General features: G+C 43.7%; 1 protein-coding gene across 6 annotated transcripts in view; it reads left to right on the top strand.

Annotated features, from left to right (window-relative positions):
* The window catches only part of dgkz (diacylglycerol kinase zeta), a 549,506-nt gene that overhangs the window by 345,219 nt on the left and 182,616 nt on the right, over positions 1 to 21,671 (top strand). For all 6 annotated transcript variants that reach the window (XM_033039211.1, XM_033039212.1, XM_033039207.1 and 3 more), the window contains 10 exons: positions 265 to 373; positions 4,814 to 4,909; positions 5,951 to 6,028; positions 7,571 to 7,627; positions 13,225 to 13,293; positions 14,269 to 14,340; positions 16,142 to 16,258; positions 16,349 to 16,420; positions 18,273 to 18,368; positions 21,495 to 21,577. In XM_033039211.1, the coding sequence (XP_032895102.1) occupies positions 265 to 373; positions 4,814 to 4,909; positions 5,951 to 6,028; positions 7,571 to 7,627; positions 13,225 to 13,293; positions 14,269 to 14,340; positions 16,142 to 16,258; positions 16,349 to 16,420; positions 18,273 to 18,368; positions 21,495 to 21,577 (849 nt within the window). The remainder of the gene's footprint in view (positions 1 to 264; positions 374 to 4,813; positions 4,910 to 5,950; positions 6,029 to 7,570; positions 7,628 to 13,224; positions 13,294 to 14,268; positions 14,341 to 16,141; positions 16,259 to 16,348; positions 16,421 to 18,272; positions 18,369 to 21,494; positions 21,578 to 21,671) is intronic.

The raw sequence follows: 21,671 nt of genomic DNA, 5'->3' as shown, positions 1-21,671 counted from the left end.
GTCATGCCACTGGTTACTAAGGTTATAATTATCTCTTTTCTTCACTAACAGCAAGATGTGGGGAAATTAGAGTATTGTAAACAGTGACTGACACAAAGGCTATTAAAATAATTGCTGAGTTAAACAGAGTAGTACGTTAGATTATCACGTATGAGAGATTATGGAAAGGATCTGTTATGTTTCATTACTATTCTCTATAATTGTTTCAGTAGTGGATGAGAAATTGAGAGCAGTGAACAACTCAAATGTTTTGGTTTATTTCAGAAAAGCTATCGCAAAATCAGGCCTGCAGCACCTGGTAACTCAACCAAACCCAAGCACAGTCTTTCGGCATGATGCAGACCGTGAGGTGCGCAGCACCGTGGATTGGATGGTGAGTACCTCGTCATTTGAACAGTCAAAGGATTTTCCTCATTCACTCACTTTGTTTGTAATTCATTTTTTTCCCAACTCCCTCCCATCGTTTCCAATGCCCTGCCCAAATCCTCTCCTGTACATCCCCACTGTATTAAAAACACACCATCCCATTGTATATGCTGCACTTTGTCAAAAACATAGAAACAGAAAATAGGTGCAGGAGTAGGCCATTCGGCCCTTCGAGCCTGCACCACCATTCAATATGATCATGGTTGATCATCCAACTCAGTATCCTGTACCTGCCTTCTCTCCGTACCCCCTGATCCCTTTAGCCACAAGGTATAAAAAAAACACCCGCCCCAATGTAAATATACCCATTGTGCCAAAACCTCTGCACTGCATGTACTCCCACTGCATCAGATTCTCCTTCCCATTGTAACAAATGGCTCTCATTGTAAGCAATCCCCTAAACCACACTCCTCGCATTGTGTTTGGTAGTAATATGTATTCCTGCTAAATCCCACTAAACCACACTCCCACTGTTCCCAACGCCTTGGCATTGCATACACTCACTCTGACGTCAGTGAGTTTGATTGTATGCAGTGCATCTGTACTCAGTGACTCCCAATGCATATTCTTCTCTATATTAACCCGCTCTCATTCTTTACATTCCCACTATTCCAAATACATCCCTGTAATAAACCTCTTCCCATTGGGTACATACTGTACGTACACTCCAACTGATTTACTGCATTTTCCTGCAGTTGATTCCTTCAGAGTATTGTGATCATTGTTTTTTACTGGGTGATTTAATGCGAATCGGTTATTTTATTGTTCAGCCTTCTTTTTTTTAACTTGTTTTTCTCAACCAAAGTTCAACAGAAAATCATTTTTGCGGCCCATTTTGAGGGCTGCTTGTTTAAGATCTGGACATCTTCTGAAAGTTGAAAGGATTGTTTTCTTGTTTTTATTTTTGATATGCATTTTCTGACCTGATGCATTTAATTTCTTAAAGATGGGTCATGTCTTTGGGGCAAGGTTGCAGATCAGAGCTTTAATGACCCAGCAGCGATAAGCATTAAAGTCAGGACGTTAGAGTTCATGTTACAAGTGTCCCATGTCATAACTATGTCCAGTATCCTGAACAAAAATGGTGTCCTGAGTCATGGTAGAGGAAAGCAAGTGGAAACCAGTGTGAAATGTAACCTCAGACACCCCAATGACAGTGTGAGTTTAGGTTAACATGAGGTGAAGCTGTCAGATGTCTTACCTCATGGTTAAGTCATGAAGTCAAGCCTCTGTGACCATCTGAGGTAGATGTAAAACTTTCCACACTACTTTCCAAAAAAAACATTATCCAGCATGCCAGGGCCAACAACTGGCTTTTAACTAATAACAATGAAAGTGGATTATTTATTAATTCATGTCATTGTTGTTTGTAGAAGCTTGATGGCATAAATTAATTACATTTCTTACATGATAACAATCTCCATACTTCATGGATATATCATTGCTGTGAAGTACTGTTGAATATTCGAAGATTGTGAAGGGCTCCATATAAACACAAGTAACTGATTCTGACCTTTACCAGTGGACAGTGAGAGGCTGATTATCCAGCTTGTTCCTGGTCATCACATGTGCTTATATTCTAGATGTCAGATTGGCCTCCCCCTTGGTACTGTCCTGATGTTACTCCCACCCCCAGTTGACTTTCTTGGTGAGGCAGAGGTTGACCTGCACCTCCTCTAACCTCATCTCTTCCAGGTGAGGCAGAGGTTCACATGCACCTCCTCTAACCTCATCTACTGCATTCAGCACGTCTGATGTGGTCTCCTTCAGGTTGACCAGACCAGGTGTAGACTCGGTGACCATTTCACCGACCACTTACCCTCGGTCCACCAAGGCCTATGGGATCTCCCAGTTGCTAATCTCTTCTCATTCCCATACTGGCCTTTCTGTCCTGGCCCTCCTCCATTGCCAGAGTGAGGCCGTATGCAAACTGGAGGAACACCTCGTATTCTGCTTGGGTAGCTTACACCCTTATGGTATTCTCAAATTTAAGGTAACTGCATGACCCTCTCTCTCTAAACCCTCTCCCCGCTGTGCTCCACCTGGACTCGCACAGTTATACAGCGTGGAAACGGGCCCTTTGGCCAAAATTGCCCACACCGAACAACATGCTCCTTCTACACTAATCCCACCTGCCTTACCTTAGCCCATATCCTTCTAAACCTATCCTATCCATGTACCTGCTCAAATGTTTTTTAAACATTGTGATTGTACCTGCCTCAACTTCCTTCTCTGGCAGCTCATTCCATATATCTACTGCCCTTTGTGTAAACAAAGTTGCCCTCAGGTTCTTGTTAAATCTCTCCCCCATACCGTAAAACCATGCCCTCTTGATTCCCCTACTCTGGGTAAAAGACTGTGCATTTACAAAACCACTGAGGTCAAATGCAGAGTCCCATCTACTATATGAGCTGCTGACGGGTATGCTGAGATAATTACAAGAGAATACAGGTAATTTACAATGTCATCAGCCTTCTTCCCACCAGCCACAGTTAGTCTGCAGAAGGGTCCCAACCCAAAACGTCACCTGCTGACGTTCTCCAGAGATGCTGCCTGACACATTGAGTTACTCCAGCAGTCTGTGTCCTTTTTTGTCCTGAGATGATGCCAAGCACTCATGTGATGAGGAGTTGTTTACTTAGGGAAAGTTATCCAAAGCAGCTACTTCATAGAGCTGACTAATAGCAGACAATCTCATGGTGGACAGAAAAATAGATTCAAGGACTCTCTCAGAATATCCCTAAAGAGTATCAGCATTCACGCACACCACTGGGAAAAACAAGCAGCAGATCATTCCGTTTGGCCTACTGGCATAAAAACAAACTTTGCTTGTTCATATGAAGAAGCTAGAATGGAGGAAGCAAAGAGGAAAAAGGAATCTTGAAAATCAAGAACTACAGCATCCACCCACCTTTGTCACCTGTGGAGTGAATCTTCACAGATTTGTCAAATCAGCCTCTTCCGTACACATGGGAACACAGAACATGAGATGTCATGGTCTCACTCAAGAGCAAGTGGTAAACAACAACTTAACATGTGTAATGGAAGGACAACCCTTGGGTTGTATCTCCAGAAGCTTTTTATCCCTCTGATGGAGTACTCCTACCTCAAACACTGAGGCCCTACCCCTTGTACTACCATGGCTGTTTTCTAAGCGTGTATCTTTGTACTAATTTCTTGTATTTTTCAGGCTTCTTCTTTTCAGTGTTGTATAGAATTGGTGTAATTTATGGATAATATGTGTTTGCTGTGTTGTTTGAGACTGTGGCTATAACAATGCTGCAAGCAACATTTTCATTGTACCTTGCCTCGCTATACTACTGCGTATGACAATGAACTCAACTTGATTCAACCTTTTTGTTTATGTTGATGTTGAGTAAAAATCTACATTGCACAAAGTCTTTTTTGTTTCATCTGTTGCCACCTGCACATATCTGTGTACACAAAGGTTTAGTTTCAAACTAAATCGCGGTGAGTTGACGGCTGTCCTAATTCTATGCATTTGAGAATGTGTGCAATTTCAAGGTGCAGCTTGTCCTTTTCTCAATATGAATCATTTAGGACTATCAATGTGTCCACTTCATGAACGAACACTCGGTTTGATTGTAAGAACATCAATGGTCATGGTGAGATGGATTTTTGGGTTATCAGTGCCCTGCTACCACCCACAAATGGCATGTCAAGGAATCGGAATCAATCTCTTCTCCCCCTAGGCCTGGATAACTTATAATGGACTTATTGCCCCTTTTGACCACAAAGTTGTCATCTGTCAGAAAGAGGAGAGACAATCTAGGAAAAATATGCCAGATCTAAGGGCTATTTGGGCAAACATGGATCAGTGCATGAAACTTTGCAATTGGTAAGATATGCTGGGAGTGAATGAAGCATGTGTGATCCTGGTTTTCATAAATAGAGGTGTAGGATACAAAGGCATTGTGGTTATGTTGAACATTATAAACATATGCAGTTAGATTTCAACTATAAATCTCTTGAGCCAGTCTCCCGCTCGTTGGATCCTGGAAGGGGGAGGTCGCTGTGCCAGCCCCTGCTTGTCCCTCATAGACTAGAGACCAGGAGGATGGAGTCAGTGATGCCGGGCGAGGAGCAAGGAGAGGAGAGCAATTCGGGCCAGCCCATGATGGAAACAGAATCGATCAGTGCATCCAAAAAGCAATTACACAAGCATTTGGAAGAGAACGATTTTCAGGGCTAAAGTAAAAGATTGGGGGGAAGGGAAAGATTGCCTTGCTCAACAGAACCAGCATGGACTTAATGGAGCACCTGGATTCTCTCTGCACCATATGATCTATGAAGGGCACAAATGTTTTTGGTAACTCTCTTCCTTGGACATTAAGCTAATCAATTTGTTGTCCAAACATGTCTTTAGGAGAATGCACTGTATGGTGAGCACGTCTGGTTTGAGACCAATGTATCTGGAGACTTCTGCTATGCTGGGGAACAAAACTGTATTGCAAAATTGCTGGTGAGTATTGCTCACTGTTTGGTGACCTTTTATATTGTGGTTAGTGCGCATGCAATAACTCTATATACTCTCCCTCTGATCTAGCGAAGTGCCAAGAATATTTGATCATTATGATTGGATTTAAACTGAAACTTTCAAAGAAGTTGACAATTTTCAGTCCACGAAAACTCAGACTGATATTTATATTGGGGAACACTGCCCTCTAGTGACCAGTATGGAAGCCTGTGTTGGAAAGAACTGCAGATGCTGGTTTAAATCGAAGGTAGATCACAAAATGCTGGCAGCATCTCTGGAGAGAAGGAATTGGTGACGTTTCGGGTCGAGTCCCTTCTTCAGACTGATGTCAGGGGAGTGGGCGGGACAGAGATAGAATGTAGTCGGAAACAATAAGACTGGTGGGAGAACTGTGAAGGGGGAGGGGATGGAGAGAGAGGGAAAGCAAGGGCTATTTGAAGTTAGAGAAGTCAATGTTCATACCGCTGGGGTGTAAACTACCCAAGTGAAATATGAGGTGCTGTTCCTCCAATTTGCACTGTGCCTCACTCTGACAATGGAGGAGACCCAGGACAGAAAGGTCAGATAGGGAATGGGAGAGGGAGTTAAAATGCTGAGCAACTGGGAGATCGGGTAGGTTAAGGCGGACTGAACGGAGGTGTTCAGCGAATCTCAAGTGCACCTCTGCCTCACCCGAAAAGACTGTCGGGTACTTGGATGGAGTCGAGGGGGGAGGTAAACGGACAGGTGTTGCATCTCCTGCGGTTGCAGGGAAAAGTACCAGGGGGTGTGGTGTCTTCTCCAAACAGAAAAAAAATTATGTGACATTGTCAGCGTAGCTTTATTATGATATAATGCCCCTCCTGCTCAGCAGTTACTGGTCAAAACTTAAAACAATGGTCATTTTTTGTTTCAAGTTCAAGTATCCTTTATTGTCATCCTGTACTTGTTTCGAACATACAGTTAAGTAGTTTAGGAAAAGTTTTGAAAAGCTTTTTAATGATTCGGGACATGGTGGTCAATCATTCTTTTTATTTCCCTTTGCAGCAGAGGTCGGTGTCACGGAAGAAATGTGCTGCTTGCAAGATAGTGGTTCACACAGTCTGTATTGAGCATCTAGAGAAAGCAAGTATCTGAGACCTCTTCTCTGTGGAGTTATCCTTCCAATTAACAAGTGACATTTAATTGACCTTATCACAAAGGATATAAATATTCTCTGCAATAGAAAGTAATAACTAATGACAACAGTATGTTTCCCTCATTTAACGGCTTTGGCTACGAACGCAATTGATCTCTCCAAACAGCTTTCCCCCAATGCACTTTTATGACCTTAGGTTTGGCCACACTGCATCTGATACATTTGGCCACCGCCTTCAAAAAGCCATCTAAATCGTCCCTAATCACCATGTACTGTCTCCAAATGTTCACTCTAGCAATGTTACAAAATTTTGAGATTTTAAAAATCAAGCCTGCAATTTATCCCATCAGATAAAGCATAAAAATAAGTTTAATTTGACACCTCATTCACTTTCATATCTTCAGTATTAAAAAAAGTTATGGCCATTTTCATACTCAGAAATTAGCATCTTGTTCCCTATTGTTTTTCCATTGACTTAACACAAAAGCTGTGATCGAGGACAGTCAAAAGCCCATACCTTTCTTAAAAATTAAGAGAACTGAAAGATTTTTTCAGTTATTATAGATTGAAGCATTCTGAAACAAATATGAAACAATCTTATTTGGATGACCTGAAATTAAAGCATTTAATTAGTTAGTTACCTAATTGTAGCTAATTATAAAATTCAATTACTAGATCTAAACATCTATCCATTTCTTAAGAAAAGATTTTTAAATCGCCCAAGTGTCCAAATAACATTCACACAAGAATTCACATTATACCATGATTTTTAAATCTCATTGTCATGAATTTATAGGGCAAATGGAAGGAATTTAATGTTTAATTCCTGTAAATTAATGGCCATTTTAATCATCTTGTGAGTGGGTTTTTGTGGCACACGATCGATTGGAACGTTGCGGTTTACGGTGAATTTGAACCCCATATCGGCAGGAAAAACACTGCCGGTTCGTATGGGGCCATAATCACATTTTCGCCAATGAAAATTTGATTAAAGTCATCCTAAGAAGCAAGTTTATATGTAAAATAAACGACTCACCTTATGTTTTGTCCCGTACGTGAGATCCGTCCCGTTGTTGGCGTTGACGGCATTAAAAGTTGCTTTTTAATTTTACTCCAGCGATTAAATTGTCCTGCGATTTTTTTTCAAAACTTCCGAGAACGCAAGTCGGAACAATTTTTCAGCATCAGCGAGCAGCCCGAGAAAATATATCTCGGACAGGCAGGAGAAAACGGCATTTTAATCCCGCCCCCCCCCCCCCCCCCCCCCCCCCCCCCAAAGGCGCCAAAGTCGCGCACACGGCCAGTGGCAGAACTGCAGCGCCGCTGAAGGTAAGTATTGTAACATACCTATTCACTCCTATCCATTGTTCAATTTTCATGCTACTAATTTTAAATTCACCTCAAAGCAATTAATTGAAATTTATTAAAACCTTTTACAAAATGGATCACTAAACTTATACCTTCTGGCAATTTACTCCTGTTAAAAAAAATATACCAACGCTATTTTATGTTTATTTTTAAATTCACAGATAAATTTTCGGTGTAAACCAACATTCCGGGAATCTGGATCACGCAATGTTCGAGAGGTAAGTGAATTCACAAACAATGTATCAAGAAAAAGAGCAAAGATGATCTTTTTCATGTGGCTATTGTTTGATTTGATATGAACTCTGCTGGAATTCGCCTCAAATCTTGCTGCAAATTCCTCACATATGGAAGGGTCAATAGTACTGGGAACATCCAAGATTCTATACCCATTAGTTTATATTTCTGACTGCACATTAGCTGCTGGAAATAAATATTTGTAATTGTTCCGAACAATATGGAACCTGCATTGGGGTATTTTTCACTCTTCTAACATCTTTTACCAATTCATCTCCTTTCACTTAAGGGGAAGGGCAGCTTTCATTTATCGATCTTCTATTTAGAAAATCATTTGTTGATTTAATGTAGGTAATATTAATGATTAATAAAGAATACTCTGTAGGAGCGTACTTATCTTACACACCAGGCACATAGGACCTCTAAACATACGACCCGCATACAACAAAGTACCCAGACACTAACATAGAAGTCATATAAAAACATTATTTACCTTCCAAATGTATAGATTTTTAATATGGATAGGATCCACATTATATTGACATTTTATCTTTAGAGGTGGACAAAGACCCATTGCTAGAAATTGAAGGTACACAAAATTGCTGGAGGAACTCAGCGGGTGCAGCAGCATCTATGGAGCGAAGGAAATAGGCGACGTTTCGGGCCGAAACCCTTCTTCAGACTGATAGGGGGTGGGGAAAGAAAGAAGGACAAAGGGAGGAGGAGGAGGAGCCCGAGGGCGGGCGGATGGGAGGAGACAGCTAGAGGGTGAAGGAAGGGGAGGGGGGGAGGGGACAGCACGGGCTAGCCAAATTGGGAGAATTCAATGTTGATGCCAAGGGGACGCAAGGACCCCAGACGGAATATGAGGTGCTGTTCCTCCAATTTCCGCTGTTGCTCACTCTGGCAATGGAGGAGACCCAGGACAGAGAGGTCGGATTGGGAATGGGAGGGGGAGTTGAAGTGCTGAGCCACCGGGAGGTCAGGTAGGTTATTGCGGACTGAGCGGAGGTGTTCGGCGAAACGGTCGCCCAACCTACGCTTGGTCTCACCGATGTAAATCAGCTGACATCTAGAGCAGCGGATGCAGTAGATGAGGTTGGAGGAGATACAGGTGAACCTTTGTCGCACCTGGAACGACTGCTTGGGACCTTGAATGGAGTCGAGGGGGGAGGTGAAGGGACAGGTGTTGCATTTCTTGCGGTTGCAACGGAAAGTGCCCGGGGAGGGGGTGGTGCGGGAGGGAAGTGAAGAGTTGACGAGGGAGTTGCGGAGGGAGCGGTCTTTGCGGAAGGCAGACATGGGGGGAGATGGGAAGATGTGGCGAGTGGTGGGGTCACGTTGGAGGTGGCGGAAATGGCGGAGGATTATGTGTTGTATTTGCCGGCTGGTGGGGTGAAAGGTGAGGACCAGAGGGACTCTGCCCTTGTTGCGTGTGCGGGGATGGGGAGAGAGAGCAGTGTTACGGGGTCTCATCCATACCCCGTAACACTGCTCTCTCTCCCCATCCCCGCACACGCAACAAGGGCAGAGTCCCTCTGGTCCTCACCTTTCACCCCACCAGCCGGCAAATACAACACATAATCCTCCGCCATTTCCGCCACCTCCAACGTGACCCCACCACTCGCCACATCTTCCCATCTCCCCCCATGTCTGCCTTCCGCAAAGACCGCTCCCTCCGCAACTCCCTCGTCAACTCTTCACTTCCCTCCCGCACCACCCCCACCCCGGGCACTTTCCGTTGCCACCGCCAGAAATGCAACACCAGTCCCTTCACCTCCCCCCACGACGCCAATCAAGGTCCCAAGCAGTCGTTCCAGGTGCGACAAAGGTTCACCTGTATCTCCTCCAACCTCATCTACTGCATCCGCTGCTCTAGATGTCAGCTGATTTACATCGGTGAGACCAAGCGTAGGTTGGGCGACCGTTTCGCCGAACACCTCCGCTCAGTCCGCAATAACCTACCTGACCTCCCGGTGGCTCAGCACTTCAACTCCCCCTCCCATTCCCAATCCGACCTCTCTGTCCTGGGTCTCCTCCATTGCCAGAGTGAGCAACAGCGGAAATTGGAGGAACAGCACCTCATATTCCGTCTGGGGTCCTTGCGTCCCCTTGGCATCAACATTGAATTCTCCCAATTTGGCTAGCCCGTGCTGTCCCCTCCCCCCCTCCCCTTCCTTCACCCTCTAGCTGTCTCCTCCCATCCGCCCGCCCTCGGGCTCCTCCTCCTCCTCCCTTTGTCCTTCTTTCTTTCCCCACCCCCTATCAGTCTGAAGAAGGGTTTCGGCCCGAAACGTCGCCTATTTCCTTCGCTCCATAGATGCTGCTGCACCCGCTGAGTTCCTCCAGCAATTTTGTGTACCTTCGATATTCCAGCATCTGCAGTTCCCTTTTGAACACATTGCTAGAAATTACTCTTTTTGGTGTTAAAACCACATTGTGGGCGACAAAGATTGCTGGAGTAACTCAGTGGTTCAAGCAGCATCTCTGGAGAAAAAGGATGGGTGATGTTTCAGGACCGGGACCCTGCTTCAGACCTGACCCGAAACATCACCCATGATTTGTCTCCAGAGATGCTGCCTGGCCCCCTGAGTAACTCCAGCAATTTTTGTCTATCTTTGGTATAAATCAGCATCTGCGGTTCTTTATTTCTACATATAGATCACCATGCGCAAGAATCTCCATTAAATGTTTCACACATCATTATTGTTGAGTTTCCCTTTAGAATCTCTCATTCAAATGGACATTCTACATTCCAGCATGACATTCTCTGTTAATGTATTGTAAATTTCGCAGTTATCAGCGGGTGCAACATAAGATGCAATCCCTGGAGTCCACTGTTAAAAGGGACGTATCACAATATTAGCCACACACTTCCAGTTACTGAACGATTGAATGTTGCAATTATGGAAAGGGGATTCTAGCGAGAAGGTGAAAAATGGGACCACAGGAGGTGTGCCCTATTTTTACAATGGTAGTGGAAGCCCTTAAAAGCTATCACCAGGTGAAGGCTGTGGGTGTCATTGTAAGACGATGAATTTTAGTTTAGTTTAGCGATGCAGCGTGGAAACAGGCCCTTCGGCCCACTGAGTCTGCTCCGACCAGCGATCACCGCACATTAACACTACCCTAAACACAAATTTTCCAATACAGGATTGAAGGAAAACTAGATGATGTTCCTGCTTGCGTTTGGAGGTTTGGTTGACCTCCCTCACGAGCAGTGCGCAGTAAACTGTAAAGGGCCTGTCCCACGGGCATGCGACCTGCATGCGGCTAGCACGACCTAAAGGGCCGGTCCCACCAGCATGCGCCTGCATGCGGCAAGCGCAACCTAACGTGGTCGCTTGAGCCGTACGGCATGCGGCAAGCGCGACCAAACCAGAAACGGGAGCCGCGCGGAGGTCAAGTGAGTGACACGGCGTCGAGGTGGCTGCGGGCCGGCAGGCCGTTGCCGCGCGGAATTTTTATACACGGTCAGTTTTTCAGAGCCCCGCGCGATGTCGGGACCAGCTCCGGCGATCCAAGGGGGACCGGGCCCGCGAGGCCGTACGGCTCAAGCGGCCACGTTAGGTCGCGCTTGCCGCATGCAGGCGCATGCTGGTGGGACCGGCCCTTTACGTCGCGCTTGCCGCGTGCAGGTCGCATGCCCGTGGGACAGGCCCTTAAGGAACTGCAGCAACCTGGAACAATCTTGAGGCTAGGAAGCTGATTGTGGCCCAAGAAAGGCAGAGCAAAGCTTTCCAGGCACGTACTTTCTTGTTGGAAGTTGAAGGAGATCTTGGAGGAGTCTTAAGAGTTGTCCCTTTAACTAGGACAGTCTCAAGGCCAAATACATGTGAAACCTGGTTATTCAGTGAATAAATAGTGTTTACTGGACCAATGAGGATAGAGATCTCATTGCAGATCAATTTTGTACCTTGTTCTCGTGACGCAAATCATTTGGAACAGTTACGCATCAGGAAAAAAAAACACAAATCAAGCCAAAAAAAGGAATCAAACTTTGCAATGAACATTCACACTGGCATTTTGGTCACAATTAATCTATTCCAGGCTAAGCAGTTCTCAACAGCAGTGTGACAATTTTTTGATACTGCTTGAATTAATTTTTAATCCTTTACTTCCAAAGGTGAATTTACACTCTATCTGCAGAAATTAGCTCTATCTCTAGAATGCGTCGGTTTTGTTAAGGACTGAGTGACTGGAATTGTGATTATAAAAATGTAAATCGGCATAACAATACTTAAATCACCTTTGTATACTTTAGAAATGAGAGGTTGTGGCTACGTAAGGAATCAGTGAGACAATTCTATTCCTAGAGGATTCGTTCCATCTGAAGCACACGGGTCATGTGAGAGCATGAGATTGCCACTGTGACCACGACTCTTTGTGACACTGACCTTAGGCTGATGTTAGGACGCTGAGGAAGATGAGAGCCGATGGTATCAAAGGGCAGATATTAGCATGGATAGCAGGTTGACTGGATGGCAAAGACAAAGCGTGGCAATAAAGGGGGCTTTTTCTCGTTGGCTGTCAGTGGAGTTCCGCAGGGGTCGGTGCTGTGGTCGCTATTCATGTTGCATATTAATGATTTTGACGAGGGGATTGAAGGCTTTGTGGCCAAGCTTGCGGATGATACAAAAATAGGTGGAAGGGAAGATAGTGTAGACAAAGCAGGGACTCTGCAGGATTTGGACAGGTTGGAAGAGTGGATAAAGAAGAGGCAGATGGAATATAGTGTAGCAAAGTGTGGAGACATGCATTTTGATAGTAGGAATAAAAAGCCATAAACTATTTTCTAAATGAGGAGAGAATCCAGAAATCGGAGGTGCAAAGGGACTTGGGAGTGCTGGTGCAGGATTCCCAAAAAGTTAATCTGCAAGTCGAATCAGTAGTAAAGAAAGCAAACTCAATGCTAGCATTTATTTCAAGTGGGCTTGTATACAAAAACAGGGATGTAATGTTGGGGCTCTATAAGGTGCTGGTAAAGCCACATTTGGAATATTGTGAGCAATTTTGGGCACCATATCTGAGGAAGGGTGTGCTGGTTCTAGAGAGGGTCCAGAGGAGCTTTACAAGAATGATCCCAGGAATGAGTAGGTTAACCTATGATGAGCATTTGTCAGTACTGGGCCTGTACTCGCTGGTGTTTGGAAGAATGAAGGGGGACCTCATTGAAACATACAGAATAGTGAAATACTTGGATAGAGTGGATGTGAAGAGGATGTTTCCATTAGTGGGAGAGTCTAGAACTAGCGGTCATAGCCTCAGAATTAAAGGACGTTCTTTTAGCGAGGAGATGAGGAGAAATTTCTTTAGTCAGTGGGTGGTGAATCTGTGGAATTCTTTGCCACAGAAGGATGTAGATCTGTGGATATTTTTAAGGCAGAGATAGATAGATTCTTGATAAGTACAGGTGTCAGAGGTTTTGGGGAGAAGGCAGGAGAATGGGGTTAGGAGGGAGAGATAAATCAGCCATGATTGAATGACTGAGTAGACTTGATCAGCCAAATGGCCTAATTGTACTCCCATTCCATATGACCTTATGAACTGTTATTTCCTTGTTTCCCTTCTTCTATTGCAGCCCACGTTTGTCCGGCACCATTGGGTTCATCGGAGGCGGCAGGATGGGAAGTGCAAGCAGTGTGGCAAGGTGCGAGGGGTCCAGAGTGGTGTGGGACGTAATCATGTTGCTGTGATGTGGGGGAGGGAAAATCAGTGTGAATCCTTCAGCTGGTCAAGTACATGTTAAATTAGAGCAATTCTTGTGCCCCTCTCAGTAACGCGAGTTTCGGAAGATGTAGTGGATGTAGTGTACCTGGACTTTCAGAAAGCATTTGATAGCGTACTCCTGCACTTATTGTCTATTGTCTATTGTCTAAGACCTAAGTAAAAATGATTGCTTGTTTATTGATCAGCGTATCCAGAAATTAAGGGAAATAAAAACACATTAGCTAAAATTCTTGCTTATGCTTGGATGTGTGCTTGTGAAAACATTTTTGTTCAGGCTAAAGGCACAAGACTTGATTAATACTGCACAAAGCAGTTGATTTGACATTTTGTTACAATTCATCAGAGCCTTTGCAGAATCTAATTCTAAATTCTAAAAGAGCCTCTGGATTTATCGGTGCCTTAAAATAGCCTCGACTCAATAGGTTTATAATCCATTGCCCTCAAAAGAAACACTTGTCACATCAGTGTATTTGAGGAGAAACATATTTTGCGAACTTTAGAAGGAACTCAATTTCTTTCAGTTTAAAGCATTCTTTCCAGGCACCCCCAAATCATATGTTTAAAACAAGCAACATTTATCTTCTTCTGTGAGAGATTGGAAATAGTCTGAGGTCTGGCCAAATGATGCTGTAACACTGTTCAATGAGTTGTCTTCCAGTTAATGGGTGGGGTCGCTTTTGCCATGCTTTTGGGACATCATCCTAAAAGAGATCTGAAGAACATCACCCATTCCTTCTATCCGAAGATGCTGAATCACTCCTGCACTTTGTGTCTATTATTGGTGTAAACCAGCATCTGCAGTTCCTTTCTACACATCCTAAATGTGTGTCGGGTTGACATTGTCAGCTTTGCAAATCACTTGCTCATCGACAACCTTTTCTTTCTTTCCTTACAGGGTTTCCAGCAGAAGTTTTCCTTCCACAGTAAAGAAATTGTAGCTATCAGCTGTTCCTGGTGTAAGCAAGCAGTAAGTCTTAAAACTTTCGCCTGGGGCAGATTTTCTGCGGGCCCAAGATTGCCGGCCACACAGAGGCAGTACACAAAAGTCGCCACATTTTAGGTACCATCTTGTACCCCCATTCAGCCTTGGGCTAGGCTGGGCATCGACTTCCACCAGGAACCCGCTCCCAACACGGGTAACTCGTGCTGTCCTATACTTGGCTGGGTGCAATGACAGAGAGATGGTGACAGCTTGTCTGTCTCCACCGTAGCAGCCATCAAGGCTGTCCCTGATCTTTAATGGATATGAATTCCTTCAATGGACACAATGAATCAAAATATTGCTTAAAATTAATTAAAAGAATGTTGGAAGATTATTTAATATTTTATTAAAATTGAACAACTAAGAGCAAAGAAAGCATTTTATTTGGTTTAATGAAGTTAGAAAGCCCTTTTTACCCTCTTCCTCGCAACGGATTTCTCCCATTCATTTTAATGCACTTCAATAGTTCAATGGCACCTGTTTGCCAAGTGTACCCCAACTACAGTGAAAACTCACTTTTTGCAGATGGTTCAGTTACAATCTGACCATACATTAGGCACAATCCTAAGAGTGTAAAATGGTAGACCACACATAGGCAATGCACAAGGTTTTAGGTACCATCTTGTACCATCCAGATCTTACACCTGGTTTAAGCTAGCGCAGGTCCAGGAGGCAGATTTCTCAGCCTGTAAAGTAGGAGATCAGTGGAGGTTGCAACTGCCTCATTGGACTTACAGAGGATTGCACACTGCTTGTGCCCTGGTGCACAGAGGACCTCAGACTAAGTTCCAGACTAGCCCCACTATGGACTTTCGTGCCGACAGATGTGGGCAGTTGTCAATGGGAGTGCCCAGAAAATAATTGATTCTGTCCCGAGTCTGGTGCAGTTAAAATGCAATATACCTGCTTTTGAAAGCGTAAAGCATTGTGATACTTAGCAGACCTGGTAGCACTTGTAGAGGAAAAACACAGTCGTTGTTTCAAGTAAATTATCTTTATCAGGGTGAGCCGTTTTGGAGATGAGTAGCTTTTAATCAGATTTTGCCAAGATGTTGTCAGAAAATGAACAAAAAGCATCTGATAGATTGAAGGAAAGGAGTGATGAATGTAATGAAACTAGCATTGGTTTTAAGCTCAGTTAATGTTTTGCAAAAGATGGACACAAAATGCTGGAGTAACTCAGCAGGACAGGCAGCATCTCTGGTGAGACGGAAAGGGTGACATTTCGATGGGACCCTTGTTCCGAGATACTGCCTGTCCCGCTGAGTTACTCCAGCATTTTGTGTCTATCTTCGGTGTAATCCAGCATCTGCTGTTTCTTCCTGCACATAATATTTCGCAAATCCATCTGTTCTGATCTGTTTGTTTAACCCATTTAGAAACTTAAATTATAGTTTGGCTGACTCTTTTGGCTCCTCGCCAACTTCCTGTGCCATGTCTTTTCCTCATTCAATTTTCTGACAAAATAGAATTAAATAAATCGTATATCAGCTCTTTGTTAAGAGATATTGTTCACTGCAAAGACAGCTCGTTGTATAAGCAAATAATCATCTCTGTCAGCTGTAACAGTGAATAGATCTAAGTTAACAAATTTAATAACATCTTGATGGAGGGGGTTGATAAAGCCAAGGTCAGCCGTCTGAAGGTTTCCCCTTCCATCTTTGAACATGGCATGTTATGGTGTCACGATGTTCCAACAGCAGTAGAGAAGATGAAAAGTTGGGGGAGGAATAAAATGAGTACTTTTCTGTTTAAATCAAGTTGCTTACTTTGGGTTTTCCTGCAGTATCATAACAAGGTGACGTGCTTCATGCTGCAGCAGATCGAGGAGCCCTGTACACTGGGCGCCCATGCTGCCGTGATCATTCCGCCAACTTGGATCATTCGGCCGAGACGGGTTCAGGTGAGGGAAACGTCTCACATTTTCCGACCTCACCTCTGCTTGCCGCAGCCGTCAACGTTATCACCCCTTTCCTTCTTCTCCAACCCCCAGAATTCACTGAAATCAAGTAAAAAGAAAAAGCGGACCTCATTTAAGCGGAAGTCGAGCAAGAAGGGAGCTGAGGTAAGCAGCAATGCGATTTTGTTCTTGTTATGAATTGCTGTTCAGCACATCGTTGTGATTTAGATTTGACCATGGAATGGGAATTATCAATAGGATACGGATGAAGAGGAAAAAGGGATTGAGTATATTTTTGTTTCATTGGTTTCTTGATGTGTGACCATCGGTAGCAATCCTCAAGTTCCTTTGAGCATTGCTGATGGGTTGGAGCAGGTGTAGAATGGGTTTGAGGTGTTCCCAAGATGCTGGGTGCCAGTGTTTCAACTGCTGCACTGTGGAGTAACAGATTAAAGGCTTTCTACAAGCAAAAGTTAAATGGCACATAGAGAATGGGTGGATATAGAGAACACGGCATTTCATCCTGATCTCTACTTCATGTTCATTCATAGGTGATCAGAGCAGAATTAGGCCATTCGGCCCATCAATTCTACTCCGCCATTCAATCATGGCTGATCTATCTCTCTCTCTGAATCCCATTCTCCCGCCTTCTCCCAATATCCCCTGACACCCGTACTAATCAAGAATTTATCTATCTCTACCATAAAAATATCCATTGGCGACCTCCACAGCCTTCTGTGGCAATGAATTCCACAGATTCACCACCCTCTGACTCAAGAAATTCCTCCTCATCTCCTTTCTAAAGGAACATCCTTTAATTCTGAGGTTACGACCTCTGGTCCTAGACTCTCCCACTAGTGGAAACATCCTCTCCACATCCACTCTATCCAGGCCTGTGTTTACCATCTCTCCGCAATTTCCCTCCTTACAAAAATCCTTCAAACAATTCTAAATTCTCCTATCCAAGCTTCAGTTGGAGATGCTGCACTTAGAAATGGAAATTCAACCAAGGTAGCACATTCTTTCAAGGATTGCATGGCACTGCCTCCAAGAAGAGTAGCTAAGTTCTCCCTAATTTCTTCGCCAATTTTGCTCTCCAAAACAACTTGACTAAAATATTTGATCCGTTCATTCCTGTTTTTGAGCTGTTGTGCTTCCCATAGTATAACTATGATTAATTTAATCTTAAAGAGAACTGCTTAGTTGTCAGCAAAAAGCTTGAGAATGTTTAAATCATATCATGGATTATTACACCTGTTTAATACTTGCTACTTTTTTTTCGTTTTTTTTTTCCAAACAACTCTGCATTGTCATTCTATTTGTCTCAGAATGTTAAACTCTCCTCGATCTTGCCATCATTCATTCTTCTCCTCCTCCCATCTGTTCTAATTCAATTCCCAGCAACTTATGTGAAGAATGGGTCATGGATGAATGCAGCACAGGATAGCTCTTTCACAAAGTGTGTGCCAAACTAATCCATACGCCTCCATTTACTCCATTACCACATTGGCAGAGTCTTCCAGGTACCCATCACTCCCCACATTTTTTTTTAAATTTTGCCCCTCGTCCCTTAAAGCTATGCTTGTAGCCCTTGACATTTTCACCCTGGGGGAAATAAAGTTCTGATTGTCTACCCTATCCTTGCCTCCCATAACTTTATGCATTTCGATCAAGTCTTCCCTCATCCTCCAGCACTCTAGAGAAAAAAAAATCCAAGTCTGTTCAACCTCTCCTTATAGGTAATACCCATTAATCCAGGCAGCATTTAGTAAACATTCTTCTGTATTCTGGGAATTGAATGTAATTTGTTGTTGTTTTTTTGAGTCCGTGAACAGGCTTGGCTACTGAGATCTGCAGCATGATACAACGTGTATGCACTTGTTCAAAGTTTTCAACAATGCAGATTGTCAGCAAAACATATTTTTGAACTCATGTCTGTACCTGGAACGGAAAGTGCAGAGCAATAACTGGGTAAATATCACGGGTTGTGACTGATTCTTTTCCTTTTTGGAACCAGGAAGGAAGATGGAAGCCCTTTATCATAAAGCCCATCCCATCGTCGCTGATGAAGCCGTTGTTAGTGTTTGTCAATCCCAAGAGTGGGGGTAATCAGGTGGGTGCTTCCTCTCTCTGACTGAGTGGTTCAAACAATATTGCTCTCAAAAGAAAAGGGGAGTAACCAGTGCATAACCTCAGACAACAATGTGCTGAGTAACTCTGTAGTAGTATTGATGTCTGCACTGGGGCCATTACCTGATTGCTTCTACCTTTCCCTCTTTATATTTGTCTTTCCTTTCGGATATCATATGTAAATATGAAGGTAGACACAAAATGCTGGAGTAACTCAGCGGGACAGGCAGCATCTCTAGAGAGAAGGAATGGGTGACGTTTCAGGTCGAGACACTTCGGACCCGAAACGTCACCCATTCCTTCTCTCCAGAGATGCTGCCTGTCCTGTTGAATTACTCCAGCATATTGTGTCTACCTTTGATTTAAACCAGCATCTGCAGTTCTTTCCTCCATTTGTAAATATGAATTGGGCTGAGAAGATACTGCATCAAAACCAGTAGATGACAGGAAAGGGGAGCTTGTGCACCTGTAAAAGTACTAGTTGTGCTGCCACAATTGAACGTTATGCTTGTAAAGTCAGGAAGTGCAGGAAAGAAAGCCTGGGTTCCTCTTATCACACAGAAATTGCACATGAATGATGCCTCTGGCAGCTGAATAACTGGAGGCAATCAGCTCCAAGTTCTCAGGGCAGACTGGTCACTGGACAAGAAGTGGAGATTTGCAGGGAGTTTTAGTTGAACCAGAATTCCATATGAGCCAGCACCTTGAGGTTAAATAAATTGAGATTATGCCTGGTGTACAAATGCACGTCAAAGTGAAAGTGATTTTTTTGCGTTGATTTGGGTGTAGCTCTCCAGCAACCATCATGGGTTCATTCCCAATTTCCTGGAGCTTTGCCTTAACTGCAAAACTCAGATGGAAAATAGAATGGATGTCATCAATGGCATGTGTGTATTGTACTGATACATTAGAGACCTTATGTTGTAAGGAGAAGGGTCCTGCCATTCTTCATATGACCACTTTTTGATTTCAATAGATGGTCCTTTTCTTTATCACGTCTGACTGCTGCATGGTCCCCTATATCACTGCATTCCAGTAACTGTATAGTATTTGACATTTGCCTGACACAAATCAGATTTTAGAAACATAGAAAATAGGTGCAGGAGTAGGCAATTCGGCCCTTCGAGCCAGCACCACTATTCAATATGATCATGGCTGATCATCCAAAATCTGTATCTCGTTCCTGCTTTTTTCCCCCATATCCCTTAATTCTGTTTGGCTTAAGAGCTAAATCTATCTCCTTCTTGAAAAAATCCAGTGAATTGGCCTCCACTGCTTACTGTGGCAGAAAATTCCACAGATTCACAACTCTCTGGGTGAAAAGGTTTTTCCTCATTTCAATCCTAAATGGCCTACCCTTTATTCTTAAACTGTGACCCCTGGTTCTGTACTCCACCAATATCTGGGACATTTTCCCTGCAACTTGTCTGTCCAATCCTTTAAGAATTTTATATGTTTTTATAAGATATCCTCTCATCCTTCTAAATTCCATTGAATACAAGCCAAGTTGACCTTTTCTTTCATCATATGTCAGTCCCGCCATTCCAGGAATTAACCTGGTGAAGCTTTGCTGTACTCCCTCAATAGCAAGAATGTCCTTTCTCAAATTAGGAGACCAAAACAGCACACAATGCTCCAGGCGCGGTCTCACCAAGGCCCTGTACAACTGCAGTAGGACCTCCTTGCTCCTAAACTCAAATCCTCTTGCAATGAAGGCCAACATGCCATTAGCTTTCTTCACTGCCTGCTGTACCTACATGCTTACTTTCAGTGACTGATGTATAAGGACACCCAGGTCTCGTTGAATCTCCCCTTTTTCTAATCTGACAACATCCAGATAATAATATGCCTTCCTGTTCTTGCCAGGATAACCTCACATTTATCCACATTATACTGCATCTGCCATGTATCTGCCCACTCACCCAAGCCACTGCCACTCAGCTTTGTGTCATCCACAAGCTTGGAGATATTACATTTAATTCCCTCGTCCAAATCATTAATATATATTGTAAATAACTGGGGTCCCAGCACTGAGTCTTATGACACCCTACCAGTCACTGCCTGCGATTCTGAAAAGGACCCGTTAATTACTACTCTTTGCTTCCTGTTTGCCAACCAGTTCTCTATATGTCAATACCCTATCCCCAATACCATGTGCTATAATTTTGCACACTAATCTCTTGTGTGAAACCTTGTCAAATGCTTTTTGAAAATCCAGATACACCACATCCACTGCCTCTCCTTTATCCATTCTACTTGTTACATCCTCAAAAAAATTCCAGAAGATTAGTCAAGCATGATTTCCCCTTCATAAATCTATGCTGACTTTGACCGATCCTGTCACTGCTTTCCAATTGCACTGCTATTACATCTTTAATAATTGACTCAAGCGACTTCCCCACTACCGATGTAATGTGACTGTCCCACTTACGTGACTTTATCGGGCGACTGCCGGCACCCGTTACAGGTCATTGCAGGTCGGCGAAAATTTTCAACATGCTGAAAATCCATCAGCGACCAGAAAAATGCTACGATTCTTTGGGCGACTGACGCGACTACTCACGACCATAGAGGCGACACCCCGGCGACATGTTGCGGGGTGAAGCCTGTATGGTCGTGAGTAGTCGTCGAATGAGTCATACCTTGTTCTGGTCGCCGCTAGATTTTCAACATGTTGAAATTTTTCAGCGACCTTCAACGACCTATGATCGGTGCCAGCAGTCGCTGAAAAAGTTGCGTAAGTGGGACAGGCCCATAAGGCTAACTGGTCTATAATTCCCCTTTTTCTCTCTCCCTTTAAAAAAAAAAGTGGGGTTATATTAGCTACCCTCCAGTCCACAGGAACTGATCCACAGTCTATAGAACATTGGAACATGATCACCAATGCATCCACGATTTCTAGGGCCACCTCTTTGAGTACTCTGGGATGCAGACCATCAGGCCCTGTTGATTTATCTGCCTTCAGCCCCAACAGTTTAACAGATTTAAGTTTGTAAAGCAAATTTGTATGTACATTAACTTCAATTTATTAGGAGACTGTGATTTTATTGAGTGAAGCCGTACCATCATGCAGGTAATATTGATTAATATTGAATCCATTCCTTTGCAGGGGTCGAAGATTATCCAGTCATTCATGTGGTATCTGAATCCAAGACAGGTGTTTGACATGTGTCATGGAAATCCTAAGGATGCGTAAGTACAGGGCAAACACCCAGGTTTCAAGGTGTCAGAGGGGAACAAATAGGAGTATGTGGGGGGGGGGGGGGGGGGATGTAGGATGGAGAAG

Source organism: Amblyraja radiata, chromosome 20 (genome assembly GCF_010909765.2).
Source record: "Amblyraja radiata isolate CabotCenter1 chromosome 20, sAmbRad1.1.pri, whole genome shotgun sequence".
Lineage (NCBI taxonomy): Eukaryota > Metazoa > Chordata > Chondrichthyes > Rajiformes > Rajidae > Amblyraja > Amblyraja radiata.
The sequence above is the reverse complement of the archived record's forward strand: the minus strand, read 5'-3'. Positions and strand labels throughout refer to the sequence as shown.